At 58.7% G+C, this 16,223-nt stretch overlaps 8 protein-coding genes across 8 annotated transcripts; 5 read left to right on the plus strand and 3 right to left on the minus strand.

Moving 5' to 3' along the window:
* Positions 1–1,491: 1,491 nt before the first annotated feature.
* PG998_008682 (uncharacterized protein) lies at positions 1,492–1,791 on the minus strand (the record flags this gene model as incomplete). Its single annotated transcript, XM_066875498.1, has 1 exon — positions 1,492–1,791. One exon carries the CDS (start codon positions 1,789–1,791, stop codon positions 1,492–1,494), a length of 300 nt encoding a protein of 99 aa, XP_066731443.1.
* Positions 1,792–2,508: 717 nt separating this feature from the next.
* PG998_008683 (glycoside hydrolase family 76 protein) lies at positions 2,509–3,870 on the plus strand (the record flags this gene model as incomplete). Its single annotated transcript, XM_066875499.1, has 2 exons — positions 2,509–2,625; positions 2,755–3,870. 2 exons carry the CDS (start codon positions 2,509–2,511, stop codon positions 3,868–3,870), a joined length of 1,233 nt encoding a protein of 410 aa, XP_066731444.1.
* Positions 3,871–5,065: 1,195 nt separating this feature from the next.
* On the minus strand, positions 5,066–7,026 carry PG998_008684 (uncharacterized protein; the record flags this gene model as incomplete). The annotated part of the gene is made up of 3 exons (XM_066875500.1): positions 5,066–6,490; positions 6,730–6,837; positions 6,976–7,026. 3 exons carry the CDS (start codon positions 7,024–7,026, stop codon positions 5,066–5,068), a joined length of 1,584 nt encoding a protein of 527 aa, XP_066731445.1.
* Positions 7,027–7,826: 800 nt separating this feature from the next.
* PG998_008685 (uncharacterized protein) lies at positions 7,827–9,611 on the plus strand (the record flags this gene model as incomplete). Its single annotated transcript, XM_066875501.1, has 4 exons — positions 7,827–7,973; positions 8,061–8,255; positions 8,312–9,070; positions 9,171–9,611. 4 exons carry the CDS (start codon positions 7,827–7,829, stop codon positions 9,609–9,611), a joined length of 1,542 nt encoding a protein of 513 aa, XP_066731446.1.
* Positions 9,612–9,955: 344 nt separating this feature from the next.
* PG998_008686 (uncharacterized protein) lies at positions 9,956–10,821 on the plus strand (the record flags this gene model as incomplete). Its single annotated transcript, XM_066875502.1, has 2 exons — positions 9,956–9,991; positions 10,081–10,821. The coding sequence occupies 2 exons, from the start codon at positions 9,956–9,958 to the stop codon at positions 10,819–10,821; spliced, it is 777 nt and encodes a 258-aa protein (XP_066731447.1).
* Positions 10,822–11,218: 397 nt separating this feature from the next.
* On the plus strand, positions 11,219–11,713 carry PG998_008687 (uncharacterized protein; the record flags this gene model as incomplete). Its single annotated transcript, XM_066875503.1, has 1 exon — positions 11,219–11,713. The coding sequence occupies one exon, from the start codon at positions 11,219–11,221 to the stop codon at positions 11,711–11,713; it is 495 nt and encodes a 164-aa protein (XP_066731448.1).
* A 743-nt stretch (positions 11,714–12,456) lies between these two features.
* PG998_008688 (uncharacterized protein) lies at positions 12,457–12,798 on the plus strand (the record flags this gene model as incomplete). Its single annotated transcript, XM_066875504.1, has 2 exons — positions 12,457–12,563; positions 12,618–12,798. The coding sequence occupies 2 exons, from the start codon at positions 12,457–12,459 to the stop codon at positions 12,796–12,798; spliced, it is 288 nt and encodes a 95-aa protein (XP_066731449.1).
* Positions 12,799–14,560: 1,762 nt separating this feature from the next.
* On the minus strand, positions 14,561–14,890 carry PG998_008689 (uncharacterized protein; the record flags this gene model as incomplete). The annotated part of the gene is made up of 1 exon (XM_066875505.1): positions 14,561–14,890. One exon carries the CDS (start codon positions 14,888–14,890, stop codon positions 14,561–14,563), a length of 330 nt encoding a protein of 109 aa, XP_066731450.1.
* Positions 14,891–16,223: the final 1,333 nt, after the last annotated feature.

Raw genomic sequence — 16,223 nt, forward strand, 5'->3', positions numbered from 1 at the left:
GCAAACACACAGCAAGCAACAACAATCTGGATAAGGCGTTCTTTTGCTTTTCTCGTTTCGCCGCTTATAGGATCGGAAGCAAAAAGGACCCGTCTAGAAGATGATATGGGGAGAGATCGTCACAAATCCTCGCGGGCTTTCTAGGTTTTTCTCCCCATTAGGGGAGAGGCCTATGTTTTGTTCAGTTCAGTGTCCCTCTTTTTTCTGCAAAATTTTGGCGCAGTCCTTGATTTTTGCGATGGGAGGAGGGGGACTTGAGTTCAGCAACAGCCGCCGATGGATCGGAGAAGAGGGTGACGATCGTGAGAGGATGGGGTTGGATCCTGACATGGATCAGATAGAGTCGTCGAGAAGACGACCAGCCAAAAAAAGTAAAATAAGAAATATCATCAGCGATTTCACACTATACTCTCTCTCTGTGTGCCTTATCCTTCGTGACTGTATTGTGTCTCATCGACTTGTCGATTTCATTAGCTGGCTACTCTTCTGCTGCGGTTGACGGATCGGGGCCTGTTGCAAGTAAAGGCTCCTTGGTTCGAGTCACCGGCAGGCGAATGGGCCGGGTGTTGGGTAAAACAACGGCTCCGTGCGATATAGAAGCTTAGCTTCGTCATGATTAAGGCAAGTAGTATTCGACGCGTCGTGCTCGCGGCATTTCCATCGCATCGCATCCGAGGTCACACCAAGGGACATATTCTGGTTCTCGTTCTCGTCCCTGACTTGAATGCTGGGGCTTCGGTGGTGGTGGTGGCGTCTGTCATGTCATACAAAGAACTGTGTAGGTGAAAAGAAGAGACAGAACCAGGAACCAACGGGTTCCGGAAAACCGGCTGGCTACATGCACATATGTATTAAAAACCTGACGGACGGGTTTGCCGTGGCCTTCACTGCTAGATCTAAATATATAGGATATATAGTGCTTGACGCGATGTGAAACAACACCTGGTCGATCATGCATGGAAAGCCTTCATGCGATGGGCAGTGCAAGCAATTGCACATAGAGCTCTACCGGTACCAGAAGGCAGAGCAGAGCATTGGTATAGTCCATGTGCATTTTCCCATCACGAGCTGCTGATATACTTGTACCGTTCTCCCAGCAAAGTAGGATGCATATATGCCTTGTTGTTGGGAGAGACTGCAGTCTGCGAGGTGTGTGTGCCTGCATGCTGGCCTCCTTTTTCCTACTGGGCGCCGGAAACGGGCTAGTGTGGCGGGCTTAGCGGCTGGATCGACAGGGTCAAGCGTCAGTTCTTTTCTCTTTTCTGTTAGGCCATTCAAGGTCGCGCGCCCTCTCTCTCTCTCTCTCTCTCCGCAGACTCCGGACGGGCAGACGAGACGAGATGGCGCTCGTTGTTCGATCCGGACTTCTAGACTTTTTCCCGACAAGATAGCCTTTTCAGGGTCCTTGGATAGGAGAGACAATTAGGTGTTGTAAGGCATGTGGATGTATATGTATGTAAAGACAAAATACCAAGACCTGATCTCCCCACCTCAACGCTCCCGTGGTTCCGAAGATCCGTCTGGTTCGTACACGATGGACGATTGACGAGCAGCTGGCCATGTCTGGTTGCATGTCATGACGCGGTTGCGAGATGGCGAGAGTCCCTTGAAGCTTCGCCCAGCCTTTTGGCGCCTGGGCATCGCGTCGACAGGCCCCTGTCTGCTGCCCTCCCAGTCCGGTTCGGTGCAGGCGCCATCGCCCTCCCGGCTTAGGCCAGGACCACCACCACTGGGAATTCGCTGGATGCCAATCACAGGTCTCCACTCTGGCAGAGGGAGCAGCGCTTCCATCCGTTCATTCAGGAGTTGATTCTCTGATTCTCTAGTTCTGTAGGTAATGCCCAGCAATACCAAGCATCGATCGCTCTCTTGGACGTTGCTTTTCTCCTTCCCGTCGTCGTCACCCACATCCACCACCACTCTCTTTCTCTCCATCTGCCATCTGCCTGTCCCTCCCTGAAAGTCAAGTCGATGGTTTGCAACTGCAGCAACCAGCAACTGCCTTCCCACATTCCTTTCGATTGATTGATTGACTCGATTGATCCAATCCATCTTTTTGGCCGACTTCCTGGATACGGTCCCTTTCTCTCGTCTGACCAGTCTCTTGCCGCTTTCTTTATTGCCCTCCTTGGCCCCGATTGTTTCGTCAAACCCACTGCTCGCCTGCTTCAACTCTGCGACAAGGCCACCCCGACCGACCGGGTAAACCGACATTCGAATCGCCCCCCTTTCAATCCGTCGCTGTTCGTACGCATCTCGTCTTGCTGCGTCGTCCCGTCATTTCCATTTCACCATCTACCTTCAATCCATCAAGCGTTCACGTCGCGAACGACTCCGACTCCAGAGGATTGCAACTTTCTCCAGAATAGTTAGGACCCTTGGATCGACTTCCTCCTCCACGCTTTTCGGCCCTTTACCCGTAAAAAACGGCAAACTCCCAGCAGCAGGAGCCTGCGCACGACAACTAGTACCGCTCGCTATTAGCATCCTATCTTTAGAGACACCACCATGGTGAGGGTGTCAACCTCGCTATTGGCGGCGCTGAGCTTGGGCATTTCCCAAACCTTCGCCGCCCTCGAAGTCAACCTCGACGACAACGGTAGGTCTCACCTTGACATTTCCCTAGTTCCCATCTCTGCCTCCTCATCAAAGTACTACATCGAAGCCATCTGCTAACCTCCAATCTTGCCACGCCGTAGAATCCATCAAGAAAGCCGCCAAGAATGTCGCAGATGACATGCTCACCTTTTACAGGGGCGACGAGCCCGGCTGGGTGCCCGGTATCCTGCCCGGACCTCCCCCGACGGCGATTATTACTGGTGGCACGGCGGTGCCATGTGGGGAGCCCTGCTCGACTACCAGCACCACACCGGCGACAATTCCTACGAGCGAATCACGAAAGAGGCCCTTCTGTTCCAGGTCGGCGACGACCGCGACTACAACCCGGCCAACTGGTCCGCCTCCATGGGAAACGACGATCAGGCCTTCTGGGGCATGTCCGCCATGATCGCCGCCGAGGTTGGCTTCTCCAACCCCCCGAAGGACCAGGCCCAGTGGCTGTCTCTCGTGCAGGCCGTCTTTAACGACCAGACCATGCCCGAGCGCCGCGTCACCGAGGGCCCCTGTAGGGGCGGTCTCCGCTGGCAGGCCGTCCGTTACAACAACGGCTTCGACTACATCAACACCATCGCCAACGCCTGCTACTTCAACATGGGCGCCCGCCTCGCCCGCTACACCGGCAACCAGACCTACGTGAAGCTGGTCGAGGACACGTACGACACCATCATGCGCCTCGGCTACATCGACAAGGACTACAACGTTTTCGACGGTGCCCATCTTCCCGACTGCGACAAGATCAACCGCGCCCAGTTCTCCTACAACATCGGCCTGCTGGTGCAGGGCGCGGCGGCCCTCTACAACATGACGGAGTCGGACAAGTGGAAGAAGGAACTCGATAGTCTCCTGGACGCTACTCTCAAGACCTTTTGGCCCGAGGGCGTCGCGTTCGAAATCTCGTGCGAGGGTCAACCGGGTGGCGGTTGCAACAAGGATATGGAGGCCTACAAGGGCTTCGTCCACCGCTGGCTCGGCTACACGGCCCAGCTGGCGCCGCACACGGCGGCCAAGATCAAGCCCATGATCAAGTCGTCGGTCCAGGCGGCCGTGAAGCAGTGCACGGGCGGGCCCAACGGGCGCTTCTGCGGTTTCCACTGGACCACGGGCGTCTTTGACGGCGCCATCGGCGCGGGCCAGCAGATGAACGTCCTGGGCGCCCTGACGGCCATGCTGATGCCCGACGCGGGCGGCCCCCCCGCCGTTGACCAACGCCACGGGCGGTACGAGCACGGGCAACTACGACGCCGGTGGTAAGGCCCCGACAACGGCCAAGGTCCTGGGCCCCATCACCGGCGGCGACCGCGCGGGTGCCGGCTTCTTGACGGCCATCATCATCGCGGGTTGCTTGGGCGCGTTTGCCTGGATGAGCACGGACGGAATCGCCGAGTAAACGGGGGTGACGGCACCACTTTGGTTCGTTGTATACGTGTGCTCTTGCGGTTTAGAGACCTTTTTCGAAAATACCCCACCCCTATAGCTGCTTGTTCTACGTTGCGAGTGAGCAAGCAAGAATAAAAGGCAGCATAGGGACGAGACAGCGACATCGACTACCTCTCGTGTATTCTCTTGAGATTTTGGGTTATATATATAAGGGAATTGGCACCAGGGAAATTAGGCGTTCATGTTCTAACCTGCATTCGTTTATTTATATGTTGTTGGGCTTTCTCCTTTTTTGTGTGAAGTGTAAGCTTCCCCGGGGGGCTGACCTGCGTAGGATTCCTCCGAAAGGCTATGCTATGGTCAGGGTGGATTGCCAACTGGATCATGCAAGCACACAACCAACCGCATTGGAGACGACACGTCGTTGTTCCGTGTGGGCTGCGAGATCCTCCGGGGAGCGGCGGGAGTAGGTGATGGGCTGTGGCTGCTTATTCGATAGTTCGTCCTTAAGTCGGGGGCTTGTACATATTGATATACTGTTAATGCTGTTTTCGACTTGCATGAACCCAAGGGTGTTTTGACGACCACGTGAAGTTGATGATACTCCGGTGCATCATGACATGCCTCTCTTCTCGTATCGAACCGTTGGTTAGTCCATGAAAGTATGCAGTTTCCCTCCTTTTGCCAGCGGCTTAACTGTGTAAATCTAGGATTGGATTACTTTGCTAGTAAGGCAGGAAGCTTCCGTTTCTCATTTCTTCCGGGTTTGCTAGCTTATCTAACAGACCAGCAGCTGTTATATGTTCACAGCCAATCGCTCGTCCAATCCACACTGCAAGATTTGTATATTCCTGAAGGTAAAACCTATTGAAGAGACAGGAAGATATGGAAATCGATTTGCATAAAACTAGTAAGGAAGGAAAGCTCGACGAACAGCAGGTGGTGTCGACTTCGCTCGCTCGTCTCATCATTATTGACCGCGTTCGTCCTCCGCCCAACAAACTGTGTAGGCACATGTCTCGCCACCAGATACACGCAGAAATCAAACAACGAAAGTCGCTGGTCTCCTTCACGCCCTCGGCCTCAACCGAACGTTCATCTCCTGAGTATATCCAATAACCCAATCATTGTACGCGAAATCATTCCTTCCGCCTCCCCCATCATTTCCATCTTCGTCAGCCTTAGGGGGGTCCTCGCCAGTAGCAGCCGCCCCCTCGACGTCGAACGCGTACAGCAGGTGGAACAGCGCCACCTGCACCGCCATGTACGCCACCGTCTTGCCCGGACACGCCCGCGGCCCCTTGAGGAACGGGCAGAAGGCCGCCAGCATGCGCGCGTCCAGCGGCCGCGCCAGCCAGCGCTCCGGCCGGAAGACGTGCGGGTCCGGCGCGTAGATGTCTGGGTCGCGGTGCAGGGCGTAGGTGCACACGCCGACCGTGGCGCCGGGCGGCACCGCGACGCCGTCCACGATGATCCCTCCCGAGGCCCCGGACGCCTCGCGCGGGATGCTGCTCGGCTTCGGCGGGCTCAGCCGCATCGCCTCGTCCACGCACGCCCGCACGTACCGCAGCGGCGCGCCCAGCACCGCGGCGTCGGTGACGGTGGCGGGCGTCAGGCCGCTGGCGCGCACCTCGGCCGTGGCGCGCGCGAGGCTGGCCGAGGAGGAGCGTTGCGGGGTCGTCCATTGGTGCAGCGTCGCGGCGATGGTGAAGCGCACGGCGTCGCTGCCGGCGGCGATGAGCAGCGAGCTGTCGGCGCGCAGGTCGATGCGGCTGTAGAGGTTGGCGCGGAGGAGCTGGCCGAAGATGTCGCCGGATCCGCGGGGCTTGCTTCTCCGGGGCTGGTCGGCAGGCCCCCTTTTCTCCGTCTCCTCCTCTTCCGTCTCCGGCGCCGCTGCCGCTGCCGCCGTTGCTTTCTCCTCGTCCTCCCGCGCGAGCCGCTCCGCCCGTCGGTGCACCTGGTCGTCGGCCAGGCCCGCGTACCGCTGCGCCTCGACGGCCGTGTGCCACCGCAGCCGCGCCGGCCAGCGGGACCCCAGCAGCCAGCGCCAGCCGGCCAGGCCGTAGCGGAAGAAGCCGGCCCAGTAGAGGAAGACGCTGGCGTCCTGCAGGCAGCGCGGCAGCCAGCGGTAGTCGGGGCTCTGCAGCAGGTCGAGGGACTGGCCGAAGGCGAGGGTGGTGATGACGTCGAAGCCGTACCAGGACGCGACCCGGTTGATGTCCACCTCCCCGTCGTTTTGGTCGAGGTGGAGCTGGACGACGTCGGCCAGGTCCCCCGCCAGCGCGTTGATGGCCCGGAACGCGTCGTCGCGCGCCGGCATGGCGCGGTCCAGGACGCGCCGGCGCGCCGCGTGGGCGTCGCTCTCGCGCTCCATCTGCAAGCTGGTGCCGCCCTCGGGCCCGCCGTCGAGCAGACCGTAGAACTCGTCGCCCTTGAAGACGGGCGCGCCCTTGGCGTGGATCGTCTTGAGCGCCGAGAGGGTGCTGAAGGAGAGCTGTGCGTCGTCGGCGTCCGCATTTAGCCTGGCGGAACTCACTCATGGCAGATGGTGATAGAGAGGACAACGAAAGCAAGAAAGTGGCTGCTTTTGCCCCCTTTTTCTAAAAGTGGTTGGGTCTTACCGAGTCTGGTCCTATGCGGACGACGCTTCCTACGTATTAGAATACGTGTAAGCTGCTGGCTGATACGACTTTCTTGCGGGCGATGGCCCCAACGGAATGAAGTAAGACTAACCATATTTCTCATGTGCCGCGAGTTCTTGGAGATGGCGATTTCCTTTCCAACACTGCCATACTCGCGGCAGCCCGGAAACACGTTGAAGAAAGGGGCCCGGCACTCGGGCTAGGGGGTGGAGTCCGGGGCATACACGGTATACCGCCACGAAGAAGAGCGAAGCCGCCTGTTCGACGGGTAGAGTGCATATGCAAGTCTCGTTAGCCCCCGCACACACTCCGAGACAGACATGTCACAGTCACTTACGAAAGCAGCGATGATTCTCCATCCGATTGACCAAAGGTCCGCAGAAGCCATAGCTGTCCAGGAAAGCATGATGAGGCCTTGGCTAGTATTCTAGCTCCGGGGACAGTTTAGTGATCCAAGTAACGTTCCGTAGACCCTTCGATATTTATGAGGCCGGCTCTGCTTTTGAACCTCCTTATCGGCTTCAGAGTGCCTGCTTACCCCACTCCACGGGGGTGCCCAATGGAGGGCGGAACGGGAATCGCATCTTGGTGACTGGTCGAGATCTTCTCCGCATTTGGAAGTGTGCTTGCATGTATGCAAAGGGGGTTTCCCTCCTATCTGCCGTGCCAAGACCAAGCTCTCAGGCCCGCGTACGACGACGGGCGGTATGCACCCTTCGTATGCAGATATTGAGCAGCAATTCTGTTTGGTCAAGTTTCAGGGCGCCACCGCGCCATACGGCTCAGGCCGTGCTCGTCTCGACAACTTATACTTTGGTACGCTGCACGGTGATGTGACAGTTGCTACTCTATAGCGGACTTTCCATCATGCGCTTGACAACTGAGGTAACACAACGCGAAGACTATCATCATTTCCCCGCACGTTCACCGTTTCATGGCGGAAAGAGTGTGCGATGTATACCTGGTCTGGGCCAGGGCAATCTGATATAATCCTTGATAGGCGCTGTCTAAATAGTTATACGGCTAAGTCCGTACTTCAGAATGTTAGCATCGTAGTTTTTAGAATACAGGTCCTTTAAGTGCTTCGCCTTTGGTATCAATCAGAAACACTGTCAGGCTTTTGGTACGTTTCCATCAAAGCGAGCCGCCATTAGTGATTGAACGAATTATCCCACCATCGGCATCCCCATGGCCATCACCGAGAAATATGAAGACGTCCAGGCCGCTGCGGATATTGAGGATAACGCTCACAAGCACGATGTCGACTCGAAGGAAGAAAGCCAGCGTAGCGATGATGAAACGCTCAGCACCGCCTCCGGAGCCAAATTGATCGAGGTAAAACAGGATCTCTCCTTTCTGAATCCATTCCGAGCAATGAATGAGTGAAAGAAAAGAAAACCCCCTAACACACTAGAATCGCAGGGCTACATCTCGTACATGCCCATCGTCCAGTTCGGATTCGCCCTCCTGGCCTCGTGGGAAGCCGTCGGGCTTAGCCTGCAGCTCAACCTGCTGAACGGCGGCACCTCGACCCTAGTGTACGGATCCCTGCTGGCGGGCGTAGGCTCCTGCCTCGTGGCCCTGTCCATCGCCGAGATGGCGTCGATGGACCCGGTCGTGGGCGCGCAGTACCGGTGGTCGGCGCGGTTCGCGCCGGGGGCGCGGCGGCGCAGCGCTTCTGGGGCCTGTTCCAGGGCTGGGTGACGCTGTTCGGGTGGATGACGGGCGCGGCGACGAACCTGGCGTACATGGCGCAGGGCGTGCTGGCCATCGCGGTGCTGTGGAACCCGGGGTTCGAGCCGCAGGCCTGGCAGACGGCCCTGGTCATGTGCGCCTTCGTCGTGCCGCCCGTCGCGGGCAACCTGTGGTTCCGCCGCCTCGTCGCGCCCATGGAGTGGTGCGGCGGCGTCGGCCACGCCGTCTTCTGGCTCGCCAGCATGGCCGTGCTGGGCGCGCTGGGCACGCGGGGGAGCCACGCCTCGGTCTGGGCCGCGCCCCCTTCGAGCCGGGCCGGGTGGCAGGGGCGCCCCGGCGTGGCGTTCGGGGTCGGGCTGGTGCCCATCTCGTTCCCGTCGACGGGGTTCGACGGGGTCATCCACATGTGCAAGGAGACGCGGGACGCGCGGCGGACGATCCCGGGCGCCATCATGGTCGCCGTCGTCCTCAACGCGCTCATGGCCTTCGTCTGGCTCGTCGTCGTCTCGTACTACCTTGGCGACGTCGACGCGCTGCTGGCCGGCTCGCCCATGGGCCTCGCTATCATGGGCGTCTACCTCCGCGCCACCGGGTCCCGGGCCGCGGCCACGGTGCTCGTCCTGTTCCACGTTGTCATCCTGTACATCTCGCTCTACAACATCTACGCGTCCGTCGCCCGGCTCGGCTGGGCTTTCAGCCAGAACAATGGGTTGCCGTTCTCCGACTTCTTCGTCAAGGTCAGTCCGCAGTCTATCACTCGGCATTTCTTCCTACCTTCTTATACAATAAGTCTTACTTACTTACTTACTCATTGGCAACGGCGGGGAGCGTGAATAGGTTTCGAGCCGCTACAACCAGCCCCTCCGCACTCTCGGGCTCCTGGTCGTCGTCGACGTCGCGCTGGCCATGATCTCCATCGGCAGCACGACGGCCTTCAACGCCATGCTGTCGCTGCCGCTGATCGCTATCTACCTGTCCTACGGCATCCCGATCCTGTTTATTCTCGTGCGGCGGCTGCGCGGGCTGCCCGTCGGCAAGATGGGCCCGTTCCGGCTGCCGCGCGCCGGCGGCGTCGCCGTGGCCGTCAACGCCCTCGCCGTCGTGTATATCTTGTACATCATCAGCTTCGCCGGCCTGCCAACCATGATGCCCGCCACCAAGGACAACATGAACTACGCGGGGCCCATGATGCTCGGCATCATCGTCGTCGCGCTGGCGGATTGGTGCATTTCCGGGAGGAGGCGCTTTCGGCTGCCCGAGGTTCACTTCGACTCGTGACGCCTCGGGTCACGAAATTGTTGTGTTGCTGGTCTGGCCTGGGAGAAAAAGCAAGAGACTAAGCGAGAAAGATGCTTCCTTGCATCGAACATTAACAATGATTCCCAACCGCCAACCTCTACACCGCCATATTTTCCTCATTGCTAGTTAAATCTTTGCCTGAAATAAACGATTGATGCAACTGTGGCCGGGACCTCGGAAAAAGAGAGTATCCGGATGTTTCGGCTAGCGCCAGTACATAAACAAAGTCGAACCATCTGTACATAAAACGCAACCCCGCCGCCACCATACGAAATCCAACGAAACATCCCTCATATGAACACTTGTTAAGCATTCCACCCACCATGTCATCCGGAAAGCCCACCCTGCATCATCTCAATGTATGTCAGAAATCTCAATAATATCGAAAGACATGCTTGTGAACCACCTGTCGGAGTCTGACTAATCAATCGATGGTGCATCGTCGCAGGACTCCCAGTCGCACTCGATCCTCTGGCTGCTGGAGGAGCTGGGCATCGAGTACGACATCGTGCCCTACAAGCGCATCAAGGGCCGCGCGCCGCCCGAGCTGAAGCAGGTGCACCCGTGCGGCAAATCGCCGCTGCTGGTGACGGGCTCGGGCCGCGTCATCGCGGAGCGCAGCGCCATCTCGCTGTACCTGATCCGCACGTACGACGGCGAGGGCCGGTTCCAGGTCGCGCATCCCGTGCTGCCCTCGCCGTCATCGTCATCATCTTCTGAGGACGACGACGACTTGGTGCGCGAGGAGCAGCTCGTCTCGCTCGGCACCGCGACGCTGAACCCGGTCGTCATGCTCGCCTTCATCCTCGGCTTCCTGGTCAAGATGTCGCCCTTCTTCGTGTGGCCGCTGACGGCGGGCTTCAACCTGATGCTGCGCAAGGCGTTCCTGGACGCGGAGCTGGCCAGCGGCTTCGGCGAGCTGGAGCGGGCGCTGCTCCGGCCCAAGACGACGACGGCCAACCACCAGCAGCAGCAGCACGCGCGCGAGTTCCTCATGGGCGGCCCGCGCCCGACGCGCGCCGACTTCGTCACCCAGTGGTACGTGGAGTGGGCCATGGCGGCCAAGCTGGTCGACTTGGACAAGTACCCCGCCGTCCGCGCTTGGTACGACCGGTGCCAGGCCCGCCCGGCCTACCGGCGCGCGCTGGAGAAGGGGAATGGGTACAACCTGGCCAAGGGATCTTCCTGAGCTGCTGCGGCGACTCCCCAGACGTTGGGCGGAAGCCAGCAAACCTGCCCGGGGAGACGACTGGATGTGCGGTGCGAGATGGGGAAACTCTCGGGTCTCGTGGTCACGTAGGCGGGAGTAATCCCAGTCGGGAGGACTGCTCGGGTCTGTCTGTGACTCGGCGTGATTGTACAGTATCCATCTTAATGTGGTCTACGAGAGTGCACTCATACGGCGCAAACACCACTTATACATAAGTTCAGACTTCCGTCGGGGAAGGCCAGCTATCCATTTTCACGTTGCCTTGATAGACAACAAGAGATTCGCTTTTCTATTGTTCCGAGCGCGACGTTTGCGCCGCTGCAATCTACCTGGTTACCTGTACCTTGAAGGGTGTTTTCATCCAGACATAGCAGTCATGGCCCTGTACGGGCACGTCCTAGCCCTAGCCCTGCGCCGGCAGCGAGAAGCAGACGAAGAAGAAGCCGTAGTAAAATGCGACAACGAAACCTCCAGCAGCGCCGAACACCACAAGGCGGACATGGACACGGGCCACCTCGTCCTGTACATCGTGCTCGGCGTCTTCGGCTTCCTGTTCGCGCCCGTGCTGCTCGTCGTGTTCTGGGCCGAGATGAGGCTCAAGTGTCGCCGACTAGCCACCGGGAAGCGCGGCAGGGAGAAGAAGAAAAAGACGAAGAAGGAGACTAGTAGTAAGATGGCGCGGCACCCGCTGGCCGTGCCGTTGGAAACCATCCAGGAAGAGGAGCGAGGAGGCGCACAACCGCTTTCTACTAATAATAATTCCACTGCTGCTGCTGCCGCTGCCGGGTTCCCGTCCCAGTCCCACGGCGGTGGAAATGCAGAGCAGGGGCAGGTGCCACAGGAGCAGAGAAGTCGGGCGCATTCGATATGAGGGGTCCCACTGGCGACTCCCCCTTGGTGCCTTCAGGCTCGGTTGTCGGCTCGGAGCAGGCGGGGAGGGGGCGGTGCTGTTTGTATTTATTTACGTGTAGATGAACTACCATCTGTACACCTTGGAGGGTAGTAGCTCAATTGATTGCTTTCCACCGTTGTTCGCTTTAAGCCTGAGAAACGCATACTCATCTGGGATTTGGAAGAGCTGATTGAGGACATAGTGCATCATGCCAAACAACGCAAGTGCGGTTTCCCATCTCGAGGAACACGAGGGGTGGTGGTGCCCAGCCAAGACACCAGAAGACATTAGGGGTCCAAAAGTAAAGTGGTGGTTAGTGGATTTCCACAGGGGTCCAGTCCAGTCCAGTCCAATCCAATCCAACCCAACTTTTTTCTCTTCACGTCGGATGGTCAATGGCCCTCTCTTTCTATTCATAGCCACTTGAACCATGTGCTTCCGATCCATATGGCAATCCCGACATGCGCATTGGCAAATTCGCCCAGACATCTGGAACGAATAATCAACCGCTCGGGATGGTCCCTACCTGCACATGACCGACCCCCTTTCGCTTTACGGGGTGGCCAATCAAACCACAAATGCCCGCGTTGGCGGAAAAGTTAGATATATAATACAAAAGCCAACAAACGAGCAATCCAGTGCCGTTGCCATACTCACTCTCATCCCCTAACGCTCTACACCAGACGCCTAACCCTGAATCCACTCATCGCCATCCCCTCAAAATGCAATTCCCAGCTTTCATCGTCTCCCTCGCCCTGTGCAGCACCCTAGCCCAGGCCCGAAGGCTACATCTCTGCGCCGAGAAACCCAGCGGCAGCATCTTCTGCGGGTCAGTGCTCTCGCTCTCCTCTACCTCGGCCGAATCCGCTAACCTTCCTCACAGGGGCGAGAACAAGCTGCTCAGATGCCGAGACGGCAAGGCCGAGCTGGTGACGTCGTATTGCCGCAAAGAAGACGGGTGGATGTGCGTCAACGAGACCGATCCCCATTCTGGTCTTCCGTCCGCCGGCTGTTATCCAGACATATACATACCGGACCCGAACGAACCGGACCGAAACGAGTGAAAGCGAGCACAATTCATGGCTGGGAACCTTCAAGCGCACGCGAAAGTTTCTGTTCGATTCCAATTTCATTCCTTCTCACTACCCTAAACCCCAATACCCCGCCAATCTCCCTCCCTCCCAGCCCGTCAAAGGATATACCGAAACCCCGGCCCGTAGTTCTCCATCGCCGCCCCCTCTGTGTTAGCCTCCTCCTCCGACTTGGACAGTGACGACGAGGCCCCCGCCCGGACAGCCCGCGCCCGCTGCTGCTCGTCGAGGGTGCCGTACCTCCGGTCGAGCCGGCGGTTCTCGCGCGCCAGGAGCGCGCGCAGCGCGAGCGCCAGCAGCGCCGTGAAGAACATGAAGGCGGCGCAGACGCTCTGGCCCTTGACGTAGTACGGCTGCTCGCGCGCGGGGAACATGTTAGTGCCCAGCAGTGGGCCGCACTGGCCGACGGCGTTGAGCATGACCATGCCGGCGCCGCGGCGCGAGTCGGAGCCCTGGTTGTTCATGACCCAGGGCAGAATGTTGCCGATGGCGGGGAACACGCCCGCCGCCGCGAGGAAGACGCCCGCGTACCGCGCCGCCACGCCCTTGCACGTCGCCAGCATGACGTAGCCCGCGCCCGCCACCGCCGACAGCCCCGCGATCATCAGCCCGCGCTGCCGCGTGCGGTCCGCGACCCACGTCGTCAGCACCGTGACGACCGCCGACAGGAAGAAGGGGGCGCGCTAAGCCCCTGGGCCTGCACGCCGCCGAAGCCCATCTGGTTGAGGATGGTCGGCACGAAGACGGGCAGCGACGCGTACGACACGTTGCAGCTGAAGTACATGAAGGCCGTCAGCCAGGGCTTGGGGTCGCGCACCGTCGCCATGACGTCTTGCCAGTCGATGCTGCCCACTCGCGTCGACGGGGCGCGCCCGACCTGGCGGACCCCGCGGGCCGCCGCCGCTTCTTTCTCGGTTTCCGTCAGGAATCGCGCGTGCTGCGGCGTGTCGGGCAGGAAGAAGTACGCGACCGGCGCCATGAGTATGGTGGGGACGCCTTCGACCAGGAAGAGGAGACGCCAGTTCGCAAGTTTGGTGTGGCCTGACGTGATGCCGTAGGCCAGGGCGCCGCTGAAGCATGTCGCGAGGGGTGCAGCTTGATTGGTGCAGTTAGTGACCGAGTCCTACCCAGTTTTCGTATTCGTCTTCCGGCCTCATTCGATAGGTAGACATGGGGTATTACATACAGGCGAGGAATAGTCCAGAGCGGAACCCGAGCTCGTGGCGCAGGTAGAAGAAGCTCAGCAGGTAGGGGATTCCGGGACCAAATCCGGCTGTCCAGGTTCCATCATTGTTAGCCACTGCTCCAATTCAATTGACCTAATGCCGTTGGCGATCCAATGCCCTTTCTTTCCGAAACTCACCTTCACTGGCACCAAGCAAGAACCGCAGCGCCATCAGCCCTCCCCAGCTGGTCGCGGCGGCCTGGCAGGTTGCGATGACGCCCCAGGCGAAGACGATGAAGCAAGCCCAGGCGTGCGGGGGCATGACCTTCCACATGATGATGAGGAACTCGAAGAGGATGTAGGGGATGTAGAAGATGGTCAGCAGCCAATTGTACTCCTCGCCGGAGAGACCGAGGTCTTTCTCCATGCCCGCGATGCGTGCATTTCTGAGGAGACAGGGTCAGCGTTCGCTCCGTTTCGTTGATTCATCGTGGGTAATGCGTGGTCTTCGGCGAGAGAAAAAGACAAGAGATAATGGTGATGTGGTATGTATGCATGGGCGTGCGAGACTCACCCGATGTTGGACCTATCGAGAAACGACAAAAGGACTGCGCGGTGGGGGTTTCGCCCATTGGTTAGCCAGAAAACCCCATTGAACACACGGCCGGGTTGGCGATTCAGGATGCGCGCGCCGGCAATCTTGGCAATCTTGGCACGGGCAGACGACTTACACAGAAATGCGACGAGCGGGACGATGCGATGGTCAAGCTTCCGGACGACGCTGCGCTCGACGGCCGGGTCCACGACGGCCGGGGCGCCAAGGTTGGGTTCGAAATGGGCTGCAGCCGTAGCTTTCTCGGCGTCTGGGTCGGCGTCGTGCCGCGTCGTCGGGCCCGACATGGCGATGCGAAGAAGATGCTTGGCAGCGAGTGATGGTATCGGAGATGGCGTCTCTTCGGGCGACCAACAATCTTGCAAATTTCTCTGGTGGCCAGTCTAGGGGATGCTGGTTATAGGTGCTTGCGTGCAAGTAGCAATGCAGAAACGAAAAATGAGGAGCGCAAGTGGTGCATGTGACGTTCGTAGGGGGAGTTTGTGGGATATATGCCGAAGAAGAGGAGAAGCATCAGTTGGAAGAGAGAGACATGGGTTTCAAAGAGCCCGGCTTCCTAGGTCTTATCTTGTTTTTGGTTGCCCGCATTCACTGACCGATCTAATAACGATGGACCGACAGCGGGCGACAGCTCCGCGGAACACACCACATTGTATGTATGCATTTGGGGTCATCGTCATCCCGGCACCCCGGCAATCTAGGATCCCAATTTTTTACCCCAGAGATCAACAACCGCTATCCTAGGGCGGGGTGGCTTTGGGGCAGCTACTAATACAGGCCAATCGTTCCCAGCGTTCGCCATCGTCACTGCCGGAACTGATCCCTCCCTCATGCGGGGTTAAGAAAGAATGGTGAATGGCAAGCACACCTGTTGGGAATGGACCACAGAGACCGTCGAAGGATAAGCTTTATTTTACTAGATAACTATTGTCTGGCCAATGTACTACTACGTCTGTTCCGGGCTCCCCGGCGTGCTTGTGCCCACACTCCTCCAACCCATAACCCCTTGACTTGATCGGGTCGCACCGCCTACTCTATCCCATACAAATCGGGTGCCACGGGTGGACAACCTCAATTCCTCGTGCTCCCCTACTATGTTAGAGTTGTTCCGTTCTGCGGTACGGCTGGAGCAAAGCCAGTAAGTATGTAATAGTGGCAGCCAGAAGACCTAAGGGCGCCAGCAACGGATGAGAGCCGAAATAATGCCGGCCGAGTCCAATCCCGCATGATGGCTCCCCCTCTGATTTCACAGCCACGCCTAGACCGCCGTAGCCGTGATTCGCGGCTCTGCTGGAAATTCCACGGCAACGGGATCAGAACCTGACAACCGAAGTCGTGCATCCTCCCAGCTCAGCTCGTCATCTAAACCATGAGACGACAGGTTGCGCACACGGTCGTGCAGGGTCTTTTGTGCTGCTTAGGAGCATGGTGTGCGAGTCGGGGGATATTCCAGCGGGTGTGCTTGGTCGCTCCGACCCGCCCGCTGCAAGGCTTGGTCTGGTGCCGTGGGGTTTGGTGGGAGCGGGGGAGGGGTTTTTCTTGTGGCCCTGTGTGTTCCCCCAAAGAAGAACACCAGTCAACCACGAAACCCCGTGCTCGTCGTGATAGGGTTCGATGGTG

The sequence above is a fragment of the Apiospora kogelbergensis genome, assembly GCF_038363985.1.
Source record: "Apiospora kogelbergensis strain CBS 113332 chromosome Unknown utg000005l_segment0_segment0, whole genome shotgun sequence".
NCBI lineage: Eukaryota > Fungi > Ascomycota > Sordariomycetes > Amphisphaeriales > Apiosporaceae > Apiospora > Apiospora kogelbergensis.